The 19616-nt window shown below is 37.8% G+C and overlaps 2 protein-coding genes across 3 annotated transcripts; both read left to right on the forward strand.

Moving 5' to 3' along the window:
* Positions 1–275: 275 nt before the first annotated feature.
* sfrp2 (secreted frizzled-related protein 2) lies at positions 276–3610 on the forward strand. Its single transcript, XM_079461986.1, has 3 exons — positions 276–969; positions 1045–1125; positions 1333–3610. The coding sequence occupies exons 1-3, from the start codon at positions 474–476 to the stop codon at positions 1638–1640; spliced, it is 885 nt and encodes a 294-aa protein (XP_079318112.1). The 5' UTR covers positions 276–473; the 3' UTR covers positions 1641–3610.
* Positions 3611–4131: 521 nt separating this feature from the next.
* Positions 4132–17610, forward strand: arfip1 (ADP-ribosylation factor interacting protein 1 (arfaptin 1)). 2 transcript variants are annotated; one of them, XM_079462093.1, is made up of 10 exons: positions 4139–4331; positions 6159–6493; positions 8673–8771; positions 9234–9339; positions 12073–12174; positions 13267–13367; positions 13756–13977; positions 14465–14622; positions 14732–14906; positions 15921–17610. In XM_079462093.1, exons 2-10 carry the CDS (start codon positions 6161–6163, stop codon positions 16080–16082), a joined length of 1458 nt encoding a protein of 485 aa, XP_079318219.1. In that variant the 5' UTR covers positions 4139–4331; positions 6159–6160; the 3' UTR covers positions 16083–17610. The 2 variants fall into 2 exon arrangements, with proteins under 2 accessions (XP_079318220.1, XP_079318219.1); XM_079462094.1 differs by lacking the exon at positions 12073–12174 and having other exon boundaries at positions 4132–4331.
* The last annotated feature ends 2006 nt before the right edge of the window (positions 17611–19616 follow it).

Below are 19616 nucleotides of genomic sequence, written 5' to 3' on the forward strand. Positions count from 1 at the left end.
GTTATGATTGATTTATCATTATCAGGAAAACTTGAAACGGGGGAACAATTTGATTTTCGACCAATATTTCCAATAAAAACATCATACGTTCATTCGTTTTCGTTTTCTAATGTGCGGTGTTGAGAGCATTTTTTTCTGTATGTACTTCATGTCATCTCATAGCCTACTTACAAAAATCAGGAGTAATACGATAAACTTTTGAATGCCTTTCTTTTGTGACGACGTGTGGCCAAAAACGCTCTCCATGTGGGTGGCTACTAAGTTTTGAACAGCCTATACATGCAGGAAACAGGGCAAATTCGAGCAATGGACATCAGATAGCTCCCTTTCGCTCCGCCCAGGCCATACAGTTAGAACAGGTTTTGGCACTGAAAATAGTTCAGTTATCCATAACTGAGAATAACGCTGAGAGTTAAGCTGGCATTTTTGGAAGTTACTTCTCTCTGTTTTGCCTCTGCTCACGTGATATAAAGATGCGGGCATATCTGGCACTCCTGGTTGCTCTTACCTTACCAGAATATCTGGATGCGTTTCACGGATTATACGCCTTCGGTCAACCCGAGCTCTTCCAGAAGAAGAGCAACTGCAAAATAATACCCGCAAACCTTCTCTTGTGCCACGATATCGAGTACACGGACATGCGTCTCCCCAACCTCCTCGGACACGAAACCATGAACGAAGTCGTGCAACAGGCTTCCTCCTGGATCCCGCTGGTGCAGAAGCAGTGTCATCCGGACACCAGAAAATTTCTCTGTTCGCTCTTCGCTCCGGTGTGTCTGGATGATCTAGATGAGCCGATTCAACCGTGCAGGTCCCTGTGCGAAAGCGTGAAGAACGGCTGCGCTCCGGTGATGGCTGCGTTTGGGTTTCCTTGGCCGGAGATGCTGGACTGCGAGCGCTTTCCTATGGATAATGACCTGTGCATACCACCTGGTGGTGGTGATGCTTTTGTGCCCGTCACCAAGGAAGGTAGGAAGGCTTTGGTTTTATTTGTTTTTCAATTACCCGTTCACCCTTTACTTCTGTTGATCTTTCTTTGCGTAGTTCCGAAGGTGTGTGACGCTTGCAGAGAAAAACCTGAGAATGACAATGAAATTGTGGACAGCTTTTGCAAGAATGATTTTGGTAAGTTCTTATTTCATGGTTTTATTACACATTCTGTTTAAACGTTTATATTTATGCATTTGGCAGAAGCTTTTCTTAGGGGAAACTCTTGCAAGAAACCAAAAGTTATTTAAGGTGGTGCATTCCTAAATTTGGTTCACGCAGTTGTTTTTCTCCTTTGTCCAAATTCTCACTCTTACACAATCTTCAATCTTGATGAAATACTAGCTTTAAAGATCAAGGTCAAGGAGATCTCCTACATGAATGGCGACACCAAGATCATTCCGGAAACCAAGAGCAAGACTGTCTACAAGCTGAACGGTGGCGTCACCGAGCGTGACCTCAGAAAAACTGTGCTTTGGCTGAAAGATGGACTTCAGTGTGTCTGTGATGAAATGAATGACATCAATGCTGCCTATTTGGTGATGGGCCAGAAGATGGATGGGAATTTGGTTATAACATCGCTGAAGCGCTGGCAGAAAGGTCAGCGTGAGTTTAAGAGAATTTCTCGCAGTATTCGCAAGCTTCAGTGCTAGGACTGAGCATTGATGGTCTGAGCAATCAAATAATCTTTGAACGTAATAGCCTGTAACATTACCATTTTTATATATTAAAAATGTCAATGCCATCTAGAGAACAGGTCAGTCAGGGTGACATTACAAGTGGTAACTGTAAAGAAGCATCTACAGTACCATAGGTTCAGCACAGATCCACTTTCATTAGCTTGTTCCTCTCCTCAAACGCTTTAAAATGTCATTAATCTCGTCTGTCTGCTATCATAATTAAGGAACAAAGCCACATGTCTGTTTTTAATGCAATGTTATCGTTTTTTGAAACTGGAGTTATGACAGCAGGTGAAGGTCCAAGATCATGCTGTGCACACATTGAGATGAATGTTAATGAAGTATCAGATGAGATGTTGGCAGAAAAATGGAATTACTGGAAAATCTTTCCCTGGTGTCCATTTTGATTTATTAATAACAGGCCACATACAAATGTAGATTTTGTACAGAATATCAAAAATATATAGCATGGCTGTCTTTTTGATGTAGTTTCTGATGGTTATAGTTAAGAAATTAGTTTTTCAGCAATGCAATGACTTTTAACCTACCAACAGTAGTGTGTTTGTGTGGGTGTTTTAACTATTGGAGTTATTTTTTTCAGCACAATGAGATAGCTGGATCTATTCTCAATGTTTAATAAAATATCCCATGTGATACAAGCCTCTAAAATGATAACGTTAATGTAAATGATTCAACTTCTGCCCAGACTAGATAGAGACAGTGTGGAACATAGACAAATGCATGTTTTTTATAACCCAATGATTTTGTCTACTTTCTATTTACATGTAGCTTAAACATTGCACTTTTCATATGTAAAACCGTCTATTTGACTTACATTTATCAAAAATATATAGTGTAGTAGCAACTAGTATGTGTCTATTTCCTTTTATGTCAGTTAAAGTAATAATGTTGTCCGTTTCTTGTTATGGTCTCAAAGTCGATTGTATATTATTGTGTCGAAGTTGGTTAGTTGAAAAGGCACATGGCAATTTCAAGACATTTGTGATCCTCTGTAAATATTCAGATTTTTATTCTTGTACATATTATCAAAACTTGTAGTATTTCATGTTTTAATCACAGTAGCAGTATGTTGTTATTTTGCAAGTGTTAAGAGTAATGGTGCATTTATTAACACCCACCGTCATGTAATGTAATTTGATTATTGATGAGTTGTATCACTTGTCTCCAACGATCACACAATACAAAATAAAAATGAGCAAATAAAGTTGTAATGATAATAACAATTGGTGTATTCTTCTCTTTACAATAAATAAACTTAAACTTTTATTTGGTGGATCCTTTTTGACAGTATGTATACACAAAGTCTGTAACTGTGTGATTTGATATATTGTTGTTTTCCACCTTAGGATAGGCTATAATAAAACTCAAATAATACTCAAATTTGCATTTGTCAACCCATTCTAACGGAATAAAATTACCAAGGTATCATTTTATACATGCTAAAGGCATTTTAGTTAAAATTCTGCAAGCTACTCTTCTTGAGGGCATCACAACTATGTTGCACAGTAACATAAATCATTTGAAATATACACACTATTTATACTTAGGCATACTGTTAAGATTATCTTCAGGTTTTCTGAGCAGATTTTGACAGTGCAAAAGACAGGTGTCAAGATGTTTAACACCTGTTTTACAATATACAACCTGACCAGAATGAAAATGTGTATAACGGTTTAACACACGTGACTGCAACATTTATTTTAAGATGAAGAGAAAACTTTATGCAATGTTAGATTTTTTCATCAGATTTCAGAACACAAGTTACTGAGTAGTATGGTTTTCAGAGTTTTTTTTACAGTTTTCGAAAATAGTGACATTTGAGGATGTGACAGTGTGATAATGAAATAATGCACATGTATTATTTTTGTAAACTGTGTTAATGTATAAATATGTGTATTAGAATAAACAATACCGTAACAGGCCATCACTGCAGAACTTGTGGTCTTTTGTTCCCTCTAGTGTATAAAAATGATTAATACATACAATTTACTTACCGTTTCCTCAAACGTAAATCTCAAAACAAATTACACAGCAGCCATCAAAAGCTCCAATGTGGTGTAGCAGGACACAACGTGAACATTTTTAATAACATTTTTATTTTTTAACAGGTAACCCACCCATGTTAAAAATGCACATGGCTAAAAAAAGAAAACATTTTACCCTAGTCTACTCGTCTTTTATTATCCTACTCGTCCATGTGCAGTATATTCAGTAGCAGTTAAATGTTTGTTTGACTCACGCCGTATATGTGCCAGCTAGACAACTAACTAAAACACGGACATCCATTCCATTTGTATTAGATGTCTTTCGAAATACGTAGCCATTTTATTTCATTTTTGTTCAAATATGTCTTTTTTCTCAGTGCGGTTTTTGAGACCTGTAGATGTTATGATCCCTTATATTGTTCTGTCGGTGATTTGTTGCCATTGTTGATTTGACCACTAGGAGACAGACGTGCTTCGGATCTAGTATATGAACTGACACACGCGTCCTCTTCCGGGTGTTTTCGAAAAGACTTACACCGGGTTCTGGAGGGACTCAGTGTTACTCGAATGATATAAACATTAACTCCGTCTCAATCAAGATCATTTATATGAAAAGAGCCCTGCAGCAGCAAAGAGAGCGGTTGTAACCTGAGTGCAGGTGAGTGCTGTTGAACAGGACCAACTGTTGCATTGGTGCTTATGAATAATGGCAGGGATGATGGCTACAGTACTGCTTTTACTCTTCAGGCTTAATCCGTCGGCACGAGGAAAAGTGAGTTGAGGAAGTTAAACCCTCCTGGACCATCGAATAGATCTTGTCACGTTCTAAATCATAAGATCCGAATAAATAAACGTCAACCATTTGTATTTATTAGATTCAACGTGTGCACGCTAAAGTAAATGCGGAGCATGTAGGTGGTACAGAGAGAAAAGCACAGGAGATTTAGAGTTAAGAAACATAAGTCGACTGAAGTGCCCCTGGCATAGGAAGTACAGTAACTCAATCGCAACTTTATGACGTACTGGCGCAACAACGTTTAAAGATGAAATCCCCAATGAAAGAAAAAGGAAGCGTAATCAACCAGCAAAACTTATTTTTTAGAAGCGGGTGTTTTGTATAAAACGTTATTTTGCGTTTGGGTGTGTTAATAAACCATTGCTTTACATTGGAAAGTAGAAAGCGTTTACGTGTCCGTGACGCCAGTGAGCTACTATGGAAAAGGCTAGTTCATGAATAGTAAATGAGTCACGTGACTGGACGCTCTAAATAAAGTTGAAGAGCATGACCTGATTAAAATATTTGGTTTTGCCTTTGTTATAGTAGGGTTTGTAATTTCTTGTATAGGACCGTCGTTTCCTTATTTCACCCTTAAAGGGACAGCGGGACTTCTTCCTGCAATTGTCTATGACGTACCCTCTGTCAGTACACGATCCGTTCCACCTGCACGATCCGTTCTGAGCATGCTCGCAATTACGTATTCGAAAACGTCATGGCGTTGTCGAAACCGCTCATGCGCAAATGATGATTTTGTTGCGCGATGATTTACGACACTGCACGATCTGTTCCACGCTTGCGCAGCTTTGTTTTACTTTCTTTATATATTTTTACTGTTAAACTAAATACAATACTCAATTTACTTCGCTGCTGTCCACCTCGTATCATTTCACTATGCGTTCTGTCAAGTCAGTTTGAAATACTGTAATGTTTCCCCTGACTTTGTAGTTTGCAGTTATTTCTTCATGTAAATGAATATAGTCTAGTTAGACATACGTGTTATGTTCCTTATTGGCTTCTGTAAACGCCATATAAGGGATTGTTTTACTCATTAAGATTAAATGGATAGATATTAGCCTATAAAGACCCATACTAATAAATTACTACATTTAAATTTAATAGTATTATCAGATTTTAATTAAAAAAAATGACACAAACCCGTAAGGTTAATAGACATGATACAGCAATGAATCGCAAAATGAAGTTTGGAGGAAACTGAAGATTTGCAGTCGATAAAAATACTTTATTCCACATGTAACCAAAATTATCTATGTTCATGTAACAACTCTATTATTTTGGATTGGCGACCACATAAACACATCGTAATCATGGTAACGTAAGCCACATTTAAGAGCATAAAAACAGACTCGCCGTGAACGGTTAAACTGTGTAACGTTAGCCTACAAAACAAAAGTTGTGCCAGTTGTGCCACCTGTGCGTTTTTTGCACACATTATACCAAACCTTTTTTTTAACACATTTATTGGTACATAAATGTCATGGGCATGTCCATGTGTGCACAGACCATAAAGTTTTTTGCTAAATAGCTTTTGGATTATCATGAGCTGACTATGGTTCTTGTATGTTAACTTCATAATAACGTTTTCTCAACCATGCATCTTTTGGGTCTGTATAGACTTCAGTATAGCATGAGAGCGAAACCCTTTCTGGGACGACTTGGTCAGTTGCTCACATGTATGTTTACTTTCAGGAATGTCAGAAGCTAGTTTTGAGTCAGAGAAGAATGCCTCACAGGATAATGAGTCTGACCCAAAAGAACAGGGCCCTCAATATACGGCTGACTCTCAGAGCCAGTCAGAGGCTAGTGAAAACAGCCTGGATGAAACACACATGACTGAAATTGACATCTATGAAAACAAGGAAGATGGGAACCACAGCCATATTGTGAATGATGATGCTGATGAAGATGATTATGAGGATCAGGCCAAGACTAAAGCTAGTGAAGTCCTTAAAGATGCAAAGGAAAATGCTGATGTTAAAAGTACCAGCAGTGTGGCATCTGTGATGACACAAGCTGATGTCAAGGTGACAATAATGATATATATTTATAATTTGTAGCTTAGCTTATAGTTGATCCCCCTCATACATGTTGCTGTGATTTCAGGCATTAGATTATTTCAAAGTGGAAAATATTATTTGAATCAAAAGAATTGTCTCTAAATTTTGAAGAAATGATCCTCTGCCTGAATGCTACAACATGATAATGTGACAGTGAAGCTTTCTTTCTATTTCAATCTTTTTGTGAGGTGTTTTCTACATCTTTAAGTTTATGGTGGCATTTCTTCAGCTTATTCCAGTAATCTCGTCTGGGTGTTGCTGCTTTTTAGCATTTTGGTGATGGGAACATGTAATTTGTAAAATAAGAATAATCTAAAATCATGCATGGTTAATTTCAACAGAGATTTATTATGAAGTGTGGGTTTGTGCACAAGTTGAAGGTGAGTAAATAATGACAGAATTTTCATTTTTGTGTGAACTGTTCCTTTAGGTGCTATAACTGGTCACCATTTCTTCTAGTTACTTTAACAATCTTAAATTAGGCCCTTCTTCAATACCTCAGTGGGAAACACTTAACAGTGCATCAAATAGCATTTAAACTCATGATGGTATCCTGATAAGGGAACTTTTCTTCTTAATTGAGAAGTATGGAAGCAGAACCATGTCATTTCTTTCCTCCTTATTTAATATTCATTAGACATACTGTATTTCGCTTAGCATTTATAAAGAGATCAAGATAACACCTGTCTTCAGTATGACTGATCGGATTGCTGATGTCTCTGTTGTTCTCTTTGTTTTTACGTACTGTATCTAAGCAACTCAACTCTGGGAGACTCTTTTGCTGGGCTTGACCGTGGGTGCTGCAATCATCAATGCTGCTTTAGAAACAGATCTGCTGGTAGCAAACTGCTTGAAAGAAGGGATTTCCATTAGCTAATGTAAGGGGTAGATTTGACGGAACAAGGCAGTCAACAGTGGCAGTTATGGATAAATTAACCCTCTTTACTTAAAACAAAATTATGATTCTTAATCTGTTTAGATTTGTTTTACTTTTTACTTATTTGAGAGAGATTTTCGAGCCATTGACCTCCTGGCGTGAAGGCATCAGGTGGCTTTGAAATATTCATACTCTGTTATTGGACACTGTGTGCTGTTTTCACCAGCCAGACAAATAACAGACCTGTCGAGAAGATTCAAATCACTGAGACGCGAACCTTAGTAGACCTTTTTGTAGTTCTAAACGTCACTTAAACTTTCATTCTAGTTTGAAACGTACAAAAAAAACAACAACACTGTAGTAGTAACAGTACTGTCGAAATTTCTAGTGTCATTTCTAAAGATATCTGTAACTATTTTACAGTATACTGTATGCTTGGATTACTTATTAACTTAATGTGTTTTCCGACCAAAGACTGACCTAGACATGTTTCATGTTTAATTCAGTTTTTAGTAAAGATAAATATCAATATATTTTACTTTGATTCTCAGGCTTTATTGATATGATAGTGAAGGACGACTCAGACTGTGACACCAGCCTTACATCTTTTATTAGATGCCTCTATTACAGACCTTGTAACTGTGCTGGAAGTCAGTGTCACAAAGCCATGCACACGTCAGTGCGAAGCAGACCGAAATCAGTTTCTTTCCAAGTTGCCAAGCATTTCTACCGTGTTTGTCTCAGTTTATCCATTAATAGTGGAATAGCTGGGGGTATGTTGGTAGTTGGAGTTGGAAATGATGACAGGTTTTCATTTTTCAATTCAGCTCAATTAGTCACTTGACATTGCTAAGTTTATAGACAGGTTGAACCAGAGATTATAGATATTAACAGAATAGAGCAATATATATTCTGTTTAGTGTGTGCGACTCCTTCTCTTTGAAAGTGAGATATCATTGTATCATGGATTGAAATGATCACCAGACGGCAGCAGTGTAGGTAAACTGTTATGTTTTGTACCTGGTTAGTATCCTGTCATTGTTGAATCAATGTCACAAAGCAGCTGCTTATCTGTATTCCGCAATAGATTTTGTTCTTAAAATGTTTAGTGGCTGTGGTGCTTCAGTTATGTGCAAAGCTTTCTGGTGGTGGTACTGCTCTGCATTGAAGCCTCTTAACCTGGCCGCTTTTATGTAGTTTTTATGTCTTAGTTATCATGTTTATGTGTGTGTGTGTGTGTGTGTGTGTGTGTGTGTGTGTGTACTAAAGGTGGCTATGGCTGAAGAGGCCCACAGGAGCCCAGCTGCTCAAATCTCAGTCACCAGAAACAGAGAGTCCGACAGGAGTCACGAGGATGTATTTCAGAGGGTAAGACACTCTACCCATAATGCAGTTGCACCAGCGCACAGAAAGACACTCAATCTGACCTGAACTGGGATCTTATTCACTTCCAATGTTTCTTAACTGTTGTTGTCCTGAACAGAGGTCGATGAATGAACAATACTGTCCTTTTGGACAAAGACCAAGTGTGAATGTTGCCAGTCTACTTCATACTGATGGAAAACAATGAAATACATTCTGTTTTAATTGTGCGTTCCTTGCATGACTGTAATTATGTTTTTAATTATTAAGGATGTTATATAATTTACACAACAAGCCACCAAACACTACGTATTATACACGCTCAATACACTATGCCTACTGTATATTTGCTCATGTGTTATCTTATAGTTAGTTGAAAGAATAATTGTAGGAAGAAAATTACACTAGTAAAAACAGTTATTTATTGAGCTGACTTTGTGTAATTTTCCTCTTTCTTTTCCTGTTAAGGATGTGCCATATGGTGTCTCCTCTGGACCAATGACGTCTTACTCCCACAATTCACCAGAACACTATGCAGAGACTGAGGGAGTGGTCCAAGTGGGGCCATACACAGGTACTGTAGAATTCTTTCCTGAAGCACGCTTTATATATAGATGTCCTGTTAAAAGACATAATTTTTCTCAAAGACTCGTGAAATGAAGGCTTTTCCACCTCATCCATTAGGTTTGTATAGTGGAGAATGGTTTCAGGATCTTTACTATACTGTGCATCATAATATGAGCCCACAGTCGGTTATTTGTTTGTCCATGTTGGAAAGTGTGATGTGGAGAGGCAGGATTTGAATATGAAAAGAAAGGTGTTCCTATCTCATTATGGATTCATCTGCTATCTTTTTTTATCTGTTTCCCCCTTTCATTTATTTCTCATTCACTGTGTGAATTAATTTGTTGGTTGGAAACCTGGCAACCGGTCATTAGTTGGGTGTAATTGCTTTCCATCCCTTTTTATTATTCAGGGCTCTAGACTAACTTTTTGCACTGGTGCGCCTAATTTTTATTTTCTTAGGTGCACCAGCGTAAAATTTGGGTGCACCCAAATTTTCGACCGGATCCCATTTAGGCGATATTGACTTGTTAATGATTAACTAACAATCTGGTAAAAATTTTGTTTTTTACCAAAGAAAGGTAACTTACTGAAAAAGTATGCTTCACTGAACTGAAATACATTTCAGTTGGTTTAGATACATTTACAACATCTGTGTCTCCGTCGATTAGGAATGCCATGTACGGTGTCAGTACACGATCCGTTCTGAGCATGCGCGTAATTACGTATTAGAAAACGTCATTGTGTTCCTACACTATTGGTACCGTGACGCAGGCGATGAAACATTTGACGGCCAGGTGGCACAACTGGCAGCATATTTTTTGTTTTGTAGGCTAACGTTACATAGTTTAACCGTTCACGGCGAGTCTGTTTTTATGTTTTTAAATGTTGCTTACGTTACCATTACGATGTGTTTATGTGGTTGCCAATGCAAAATAATACAGTTGTTACATGAACATGGATGATTTTGGTTACATGTGGAATAAAGTGTTTTTATCGACTGCAAATCTTCAGTTTCCTCCAAACTCCATTTTGCGATTCATTGCTGTATCATGTCTATTTACCTTACCGTGTTTCGAACTGAGATCAGTAGTATTGTCAAAGACGGTTTGTGTCAGTTTTATTAATTAAAATCTGATAATACTAGTTAACTTTAAATGTAGTAATTGATTAGTATGGGTCTATATAGGCTAATATATCTATCCATTTAATCTAAACTAGTAAAATAATCCCTTCAATGGCGTTTACAGAAGCCAATAAGGAACATAACACATATGTCTAACTAGACTATATTCATTTACATGAAGAAAGAACTGCAAAGTCAGGGGAAACATTACAGTATTTCAAACTGACTTGACAGAACGCATAGTGAAATGATACGAGGTGGACAGCAGCGAAGTAAATTGAGTATTGTATTTTATTTAACAGTAAAAAATATAATAAATTGTACCCACAAAGCTGCGCAAGCGTGGAAAAGATTGTGCAGTGTCGTGAATCATCCCACAACAAAATCATCATTTGCGCATGAGCGGTTTCTACAACGTTGTGTGCGCACGCGCCAACGGATCGTGTACTGACATACGGATTGTTCGCAACATGCACAGACGTATTTTTTTTCAACGTATCTGCGATGACTCCTATAATTTGGGCGCGCGACATCATTGTATTTGAACCCGTCACAAATGCACTTTTGCCGGCCATGGTCTTCCCACACTCTTTACAGTAAATGCAGTGCATTATTTCATCAGCTTTGTATCTTAGCCAGGGAAACTTGTCGAGCCACTCTCTTCGAAATCTATACACTTTCGCCCGTTTCATTTCAGTCGGCTCGGACTCGATCGTATCTGGCTCATTATCGAATGCGGTCTTCGGACCAATGCTTGACATAACCTGGGAGGTTGGTGGCTCCGTGTCAGAGCATTGTTTAAGATTATTGCACGGAATCTTATCGAAAAAGTTTTCAATCGTTCTTTTCATCTTTTCTACTCACCTCTATCTCTGTCTGATTGCACCACACGCGATTTCAAATGTAAACGCACGTACAGGAATATCTGGACCACGGCCAATCAGAGGGGGGTCCGCCCTACACTATCTCTAATTGGTTTAGACCACGTAATGGGACTTATGTGTGACAGGCAGACTTGAGTCGCGGAGACTTTTTTTCTCCGTCGAACGGCTGGTCGCACCGGTGCGACCTCAGATTTTTTTAAGTCGCACCATTGAGAATTTAGGTCGCATGTGCGACCAAATTAGTCGCACTCTAGAGCCCTGTTTTGAGTCCACCTTTCCATGTCACTTTTTAGCTTGGGAGGCTATGGAGCTTGTTTCCTCTTGCCTCATATGAGCTACTGACGGCGAAACTGATGCAATATATATTCTATTTGTAAGCTATACACGTTTGTAGAATAATTATTTTTCATTTGAATTGTTATTTTTAAGAAGATCACTTAAAAATAAGATTATTTTGAGAATACATTTTCCAATACTTTCTCTTGACAAAGAATTTTTGACGCTATGCCTTTAAGACGTCCATATAACAGCAATCACTTTTTTTAAATGTATTTAATTATTTTTAACTTGAGTGTTGTAAACAACATTTGTTATGATTAGCAAACCTTCACGTCAAGCATACAGTCAGCATCATTCAACAGACTAAGCCAGGGTTATGTACATGGCTGTACTTTACAGGAAGTCTTTCAGGCTGAGTGTATATAACATGAAATTCACAGCTGACCATTTTTAGGGGCGGCAGGCCAAGCCACCACACCTACAGTTGTTCCCAGTAATGCGGCAGCCAGCCGGCTAGCTCACAGCATCAGCGATAGTCAGGTGGAGACACAGAAAGGTACCACATAACAGAAGATACCTTCCTTATCTCCTTACTAACTGCACTGTCAGTTTTCTTTCGTTCCGTACCATCATAAAGACATTGTTTTTCTGTACCAGCTATCAGTTATGTCTGTTAAAGTGGAAGTAACGCACGCACTTTCTGCCAATCTCATATTAATCTTGAGTACCTACAGAGTACCAAAAAATCAACAAAATTCGGTGAACAAACAAACACAGCTAAACCTCAGTACAACGAACAAAGCACATTGATGGCCATGTTCTTTCTCTCGCTGGTTGACGCCTGGGTATTCTTTTTGCAGGAGAATTTTCCAATAAGGTACTAAGAAAAGTTGTTACGTAGCGGAATTTCATGTTCGCAGCTGAAAAACTCCCCCACAGCATGATGCTGCCACCACCATGCTTCACTGTTGGGACTGTATTGGACAGGTGATGAGCAGTGCCTGGTTTTCTCCAGAAATACCGCTTAGAATCGAGGCCAAAAAGTTCTATCTTGGTCTCATCAGACCAGAGAATCTTATTTCTCACCATCTTGGAGTCCTTCAGGTGTTTTTTAGCAAACTCCATGCAGGCTTTTATGTGTCATGCACTTAGGAGAGGCTTCAGAAATTTTTCAAATTAAGTGAAAAATTTAAGGGGGTCTGAATACTTTCCGTACCCACTGTATGTGATTCTGTCAGGTATGGTAACTGATGTCAAATTTCTTACAGGTTTCTCACTGTTGATTGGTAGTGCAGTACAGGCTGAACTTTATGATGGTGTTTTTGTTTTTTAAATCCTGCAGCGCTGTGATCTGATTCCCTCTTGTCACTTGCCTTTTTATTAACATTGGGTTGGCGCTCATTCATCTTCATTCGACCAACCACCTTATAACTTGATGACTTTGTGTAGATTATCTGTCATAAATCATTTTGTCTTTCTCCTGTAGGAGTTTACTAATGCAAAACAATGCATGGCTTTTCTATTTTCTGACTTTAAAGGGACATGCTTTCTTATGTTTTAAATTAAACTTATATTTGAATAGGATAAGTTTAAATAGTTTTTTGCTCAATACTGGAATATGATTTGTTGCTCTGTCATCTGTCATCAGAGCAACAAAATGCAGGAGCTGTGGTCCTTGCTGATGACATAAAGAGTCCTGCTATAGAGAAACTGGAGCTGGTGAGGAAGTGGAGCATCAACACATACAAAGTGAGTAATTCATGTTGTGGTTTTTATGTGGATTTTCCACATTTATAGGTACAATCTCAACAAAGTCTACAAAATGTGGGTAATGCATATGGTTTTGTTTGAAGTTAGTGATTTTTAGCAGAAAATTTAACTGATAGTTGGAGAGGTTACGTCTAATCTATTCCCCATCATTTCATGTCCACCTTATATTATCATTGTCAAACACTGGACAGCAAGCATGTTTCTTTATGTTCCATATGCACAGCTGCAGCAGTCTTTTGTTTTTATATTTCTCATTTAGTTATGTTTTGTTATTTATCATACTGTATATATAATTTTTTTTGTATTTCTATTTGTCTTCTACTAATTCCCGCTTTTTCAAAGATATGTCTTATGTCACTCTATACAGTGCACTAAACAGATCCTATCAGAGAAGTTAGGTCGTGGTTCCCGTACGGTAGATCTGGAGCTGGAGGCTCAGATCGAGGTTCTTCGTGACAATAAACGCAAGTATGAACATGTGATCAAACTGGCTCAGACGCTAGCCACTCAGCTGGGACAGATGATGCTGACGCAGAGACAGCTTGGTGACGCATTTGCTGATCTCAGTCTCAAGACACCCGAGCTACATGCAAGTATAATTTTTTTAAATACTTAACCTGTAATGACAGGTAGAAGGTGTTTACCTAGTTTTGGGTAAAAAGTGACTTTTTATCTGTCATACATTTTGTATTCCCTGTGATCGAACCCATGACCTTTGCACTGATGGACTTCCAGTTGAAGTGCAGTCCCAGTTGTACTTTATTCATAATTGGAGAATGTGTGTATTGATAATGTATAGATTTACTGATGGTAAGAACAATGAAAGCAATTTCGACGATACAGTGTAATTGCCATCAGTGCAGTAATACTTAGTGTTCCAAAACCACTATAAATACTTAGTACTTTATGACCAGACTATAGCCAGTAAGTGACTTTATGCTTTGGCGAAAAGCATTCAATTCTTGTTTTATTAAATGTTTGCTGGAGATTTGAGCTTGTTTTTGCATTTTTACCCAAATGCTGGCTGTCTGACAAATAAATTCCCATTTAGTCTTTATTTTCCTTTTGTGCTTCAGGAGGAATTTGGCTACAATGCCGAAACCCAGAAACTTTTGGCAAAAAATGGAGAAACACTTTTAGGAGCTATCAACTTCTTCATCTCCAGTGTTAAAACTCTAGTGGAAAAAACCATAGAGGATACCCTGATCAACATTAAGCAATATGAGACAGCAAGGTGGGATACTATGTATACTATTATATACAACTGTATACGTTTTAGGGAAATATTTAGCAAAATAGCAAACAATCCCTGCTGATCAGAGAGGTCTGTCCTCTTTCTGCAGGATTGAGTATGATGCGTATCGCACGGATTTAGAAGAGCTCAATCTGGGTCCACGGGACGCCAACACACTGCCCAAGATTGAGCTGTCTCAACAGCAGTTCCAGATTCACAGAGAAAAATATGAAAAGATGCGTACCGATGTCTCTGTCAAACTTAAATTTCTGGAAGAGAACAAGGTAGGTGAATGTAGCTTTTCAAAACTGTATTACTGAAATGGGTATGTGTTTTTCTTCTATTATAACACTAGATCATTTACATAAAATTATTAGCTGAGTTGGTTTACTTGTAAATAGCCACTAGTGTGACCAAATGGAATTGCATGTTTAACAAACCCTCCTTGTCCTCTCTTTAGCCAAATACTTTTTAAATGGATAGTTTACCCAAAAATGAATATTCTGTCATCATTTACTTACTGTCAAGCTGTTCCAAACCTATAAAAATGTAATCGTAAAAGATATTTGGCAGGAGGATTGTAACCAGACACTTCTAGGGCACTATTAACTACCATAGTAAAAACTACTACTAGGAAGGTCAATGGTGCCCCAGAACTGTTTGGTTTCCAAAATGCTTCCATATGTCTTCTCTTGTGTTAAATAGAACAAAGAAAGAGAGACAGATTTGACCGTAAGTAAGTTATATTTTAATTTATGTTTGAACTTTACCTTTAAAGCAAACTGTGACCTAGCAAGACTTACTAGTTGAGAGTTACCTAAGTTCACCTTCTGTGAAGAATCCCAACAGTTCTTTTAAAATTAATCTTGTAAATGTCTAAGTTTATAAAAAAATGTCTACACAGATAGAGTCTTTGTTAAGGCTCCTGATTTAGCTTATAGTAAAGAGAGGTTTTTTAAGCCATGTACTGTCATCTAAACAAACAGAGCAATGTTTTGACAGCACCATAGCCACTGTGTTTTTACAAAAACGTGTTTCAGTCCCATAAAAGGAAACTCAAACATTTGGTAGAACGTATTTTGACTTAATACCAAATAACATTAGACTTTACTGGTTATATTGCGAGTAAATATTCTGAATGGACTGATCCCTACAACTGATAAATGTGTGACAAAATAAACTACTGTATGAAACACTGAATCTGCTTGTACGATATATATTCATACTTTTGAGTATTGCATTAGACTTTGAATTAGGAAGTACAAGAAGTCATCGTGTTTTTATTCCCTTTTCTTCAGGTGAAGGTTTTACACAACCAGCTGATTCTCTTCCATAATGCTATCGCAGCATACTTCGCAGGCAACCAGCGGCAACTGGAACTGACTCTCAAACAGTTCCACATCAAACTAAAGCTACCGGGAGGAGACACCCCCTCTTGGTTAGAAAGCAGCACCGATTGATGCCCCTTCCCCAAAGTAGTATCTGAGCGAATGCTTGAAATATGTACACTCCATAAGAAACCAAAATGTTTTGCTATCATTCCTTTTCCGTTTTTACTCCGTTCAGGACACTAAAACCTGTCAGGAAAATGTTTAAGACTGGAAACAATTTTGATATAGTAGAGCAATGTTTTGCTCCTCTCTTTGCCATGTCTGACTTGACACTTGACATTCAATTTTAAATAAATGCTTTTTGGCTTCAGTGAGAGAGTTTACACTCTCTCTTGTGCAACATAAAATAATCTTGTTTCGCAATCAATTTACCAGCACTTTATGATATAGAAAAAACAATCTCATTAAAAGAAAGAAATGATAATTCAGAACCAAACTGGTCTTTGACTTAAAAGTGCTATAAGCTCTTTTTAGTTGATAATGAGAGACAGTTTTAGAGTTAATTCTAAACATTTCCTATTTACTCATTCAGAAGTCCCCACCTCTCCCTAATATTTATTTTCTAACAATATCAGATAGTTGGAAGTTGTGTAAATCCCCACACTGCTTACTTCAAAGGAAGGTGGAACCGAATAAGGATATTAATGTAGTACAGATTTGCAGCAGTTCCAGTATACTTTGTTTACTGTTGTAAAAGAGGGAAAGATTGGGATAATCACAGGTTAAAATTGTCTAAGCTTATATCTTTAATGTTTGCTACACATTTTTAAAGTAAATCTTTTGTATAGTGCATGGGAAATTAATGAGGTTTAATTCCTGACTCAATGTGCCTTTCTCTGTAAATCGAATTCCGTTTTGGCAGGTGTTCTGAACACTCCCATTGCTATTCTACCGACCACAGAATGGACCAAAACATGCATACTTGCAGCCCTGGATAATCACACAAATATATTTTATTTTCAATGCCTACCTATGTGCAAGACAGGCAACTTCTATTAAAGCTGCTCTTGAAACAATCTCTATTATCTGTTTTTAACCACTTTGGGCATTCAATTTCCTCAACCAAGTCAGGAAAATTATGAAATATAAACCAAAATGACTTGACACATTGTACAGGACCTTGTCAGCAGCTTCAGTTGTTTATTTTCTTATTTATTTTGTTTTATTACCCTTTCCTTAACCAAAGGAGCTCTTTAAATCATTACTCTCAGATTAATGCATTGTCCGATCAAACTCATAAGTGTAAAACTGTACATATATTAAACCAGTGTCTGCCCATTCATTTAATTTTGACATGGTACATTTTGGTATTTAAAGAATTTCTACCATGAACCACCTACCTGTCTTACCAACTTTTCATTTAATTCACAATTTAGTTCTGTTCCAGCAACAAACAAGCACCAATGTACAGTAAATATGTAAAAGCTCACGTGTATAGGCATAGAAACACATCTATATATTTGTAAAATCTTGTATTTTACATTGGTATACATATTTCTTTTTTTTATATTTGTTAAGTGATGGAATCAGCGTTTGAAAGAAAATTTCCTAAATGTTGTTTTTGTGGGAGAAAATAAAACTTTCCGTTATTGAATCATTTATGCGATTTATTTATTTTGATCCTATAAATAATTGCAGACGTCTTTAAAATTTAAACGTTGTGGCAAGTTATATATGATAAGGATTTCTCATAAGCCTGTATATTTCCTACAGAGGGCACTGTTCCGTTTCATACAAGTTCTCCTCACTAGTCTGAGTTAAACGATGCTGTGAACGATAGACGTGCTTTTAATAAAGGAAATGTTGCCTTAATGTTCTCGTCTAATTGTTTTTTCATGACGTACCTCAGATAATCTGTGACGCGCACAGACGTGTTGTTTAAATATATCAAGCTGCGACAGGTGTCCACAGTCCACGAAATAAGCACACTTGAATCGTTTAACAGAAAAACACCTGCTATCCTGTCACAATATTTCGTCTAGTAATGTTAGTTTTAGGTTTAAATTCACAAGTTTATTGCGCACACGGTGCTTATAGGGCCTGGAAAATGTCTGTCTTCTGTTGTTTCCTAACAAGTCAAATTTATGCAAATAACTAGTGTTGAAATCATTGCTGGGTGTATTAGATTTGGCGTCAGAACTGAATTTAAAGTGAGGATTGGTTTCGTATTCACGGCAAACACGGAATATTTCATGCATTTCAGTTCGTGCTTCTCCCTCAACTATTAATATTATCGCTCCCAAGTAAATGGTTGTAAACTCGTCCATTACAATGTCCTGTTTATGTTTAATACACATTTACCAAAGTCAACATACGTACTTTAGTTATTTGGCACACACACACACACGGTCGAGGGGGAATAGTATGAGATTCACCTGAGCAAGTCACAGCAGCGCGCACTGCTCATGCGCCGGATCACAGCACATCGTGCGCATGCGCAGTGTGTCTGCTCGCTGTAATATACCGCAGCTTTGAGCGTCGCTGCAGCGCTGGCCGCGCAGGATGTCGGTGATACAGACACACACCTTCCCCTGAATACACACACCTGCCGCACTGGGAGGAAAACCACAGCGCATCTCATCCTAAACGGTATGCTGTTTTACGGTTTTTTACTTATGTATTTAGTTATTTGAACCTGTTTTGGAGTTATTTTGTTTCTTGTAGTGATGCCCTTTAAACCTACCCTGTCCAGATCCTGGTCTAAAAGGTTTTTCTTAAAACCATTTAAATATTTTCCCTGACAAATGTTCCTGCGGACTCTTGGTAGTACTGGATGTTAGTATTATATCGATTCTTTTAAATGTGATAATTGAGTGGGTATTTATAATAAGGAGCAATTGTGTTGACGGTCATTTGTATAATATCGCCCGTCATTGATAGCTCTTCAAATCGATCCCGTCATTCTGTCATATCAACATTCCGGTTTTATTTTGTAGCCTTTATTGCCGTCACGTCATTGGACGCATCCTTTAAGATCACAACCTTGATGTTCCAATGAGTCAGCAGTACATCTGTATTTCGAACTTGTTGTACAGACTTTCATAAGAAGAATAAACTCAGTGCCTGCCCAAAAGCCTCCATTATTTGACTTGAGCGTGGATCATGGTCTGTAAACATTACATCATCGGAAATCCCTCACGTCACTGTAGTTTATATATAATGCTGATTGTATGCGAACTGTTCTTCACAGATGTTTAGTATTTTCAATGCATCCGAAGGTGTTCAGCAGTGTTGTTTTGCCCTGTAGCTGTAGGGACCCAAGGGGCTTTTACTCGAAGAGCCTTTGCTCTTCTTTGTCACAGGTTGTGATGTGCTTTATTGTCGTCCTCTGAAGCCAGCTTCTTTAGTATCCTTTCGCATTTCTCATGGTGAGATGAATTGAAGACAGTCCTTTCACAGGTTCTGAAACAAAGGTTAAGGAAAAGTTTTCCCTTGGGCTAAGGTCAACGGGGGAGGGTGGTTGTCTGTTGCCACATTTCCACGGTAACACACCCTAAAGTTGGCGAACTAGGTTGAAGCCCCCCCCAACACCCAGCTAGGGTCTATATAGATACAGGACTTGATTGATTACCGTGGAAACGCTTTGACTCACAGCCTGGCTGT

Source organism: Barbatula barbatula (genome assembly GCF_947034865.1).
Source record: "Barbatula barbatula genome assembly, chromosome: 8".
NCBI lineage: Eukaryota > Metazoa > Chordata > Actinopteri > Cypriniformes > Nemacheilidae > Barbatula > Barbatula barbatula.

Coding starts and splice junctions, on each gene's coding strand:
- arfip1 (XM_079462093.1), top strand. CDS start 6,161: ATGTCAGAAGCTAGTTTTGAGTCAGAGAAGAATGCCTCACAGGATAAT. Junction 6,494..8,672: donor TGACACAAGCTGATGTCAAG/GTGACAATAATG, acceptor TGTGTACTAAAG/GTGGCTATGGCTGAAGAGGC. Junction 14,623..14,731: donor AAGCAATATGAGACAGCAAG/GTGGGATACTAT, acceptor CTCTTTCTGCAG/GATTGAGTATGATGCGTATC.
- sfrp2 (XM_079461986.1), top strand. CDS start 474: ATGCGGGCATATCTGGCACTCCTGGTTGCTCTTACCTTACCAGAATAT. Junction 970..1,044: donor TGTGCCCGTCACCAAGGAAG/GTAGGAAGGCTT, acceptor TTCTTTGCGTAG/TTCCGAAGGTGTGTGACGCT. Junction 1,126..1,332: donor CTTTTGCAAGAATGATTTTG/GTAAGTTCTTAT, acceptor ATGAAATACTAG/CTTTAAAGATCAAGGTCAAG.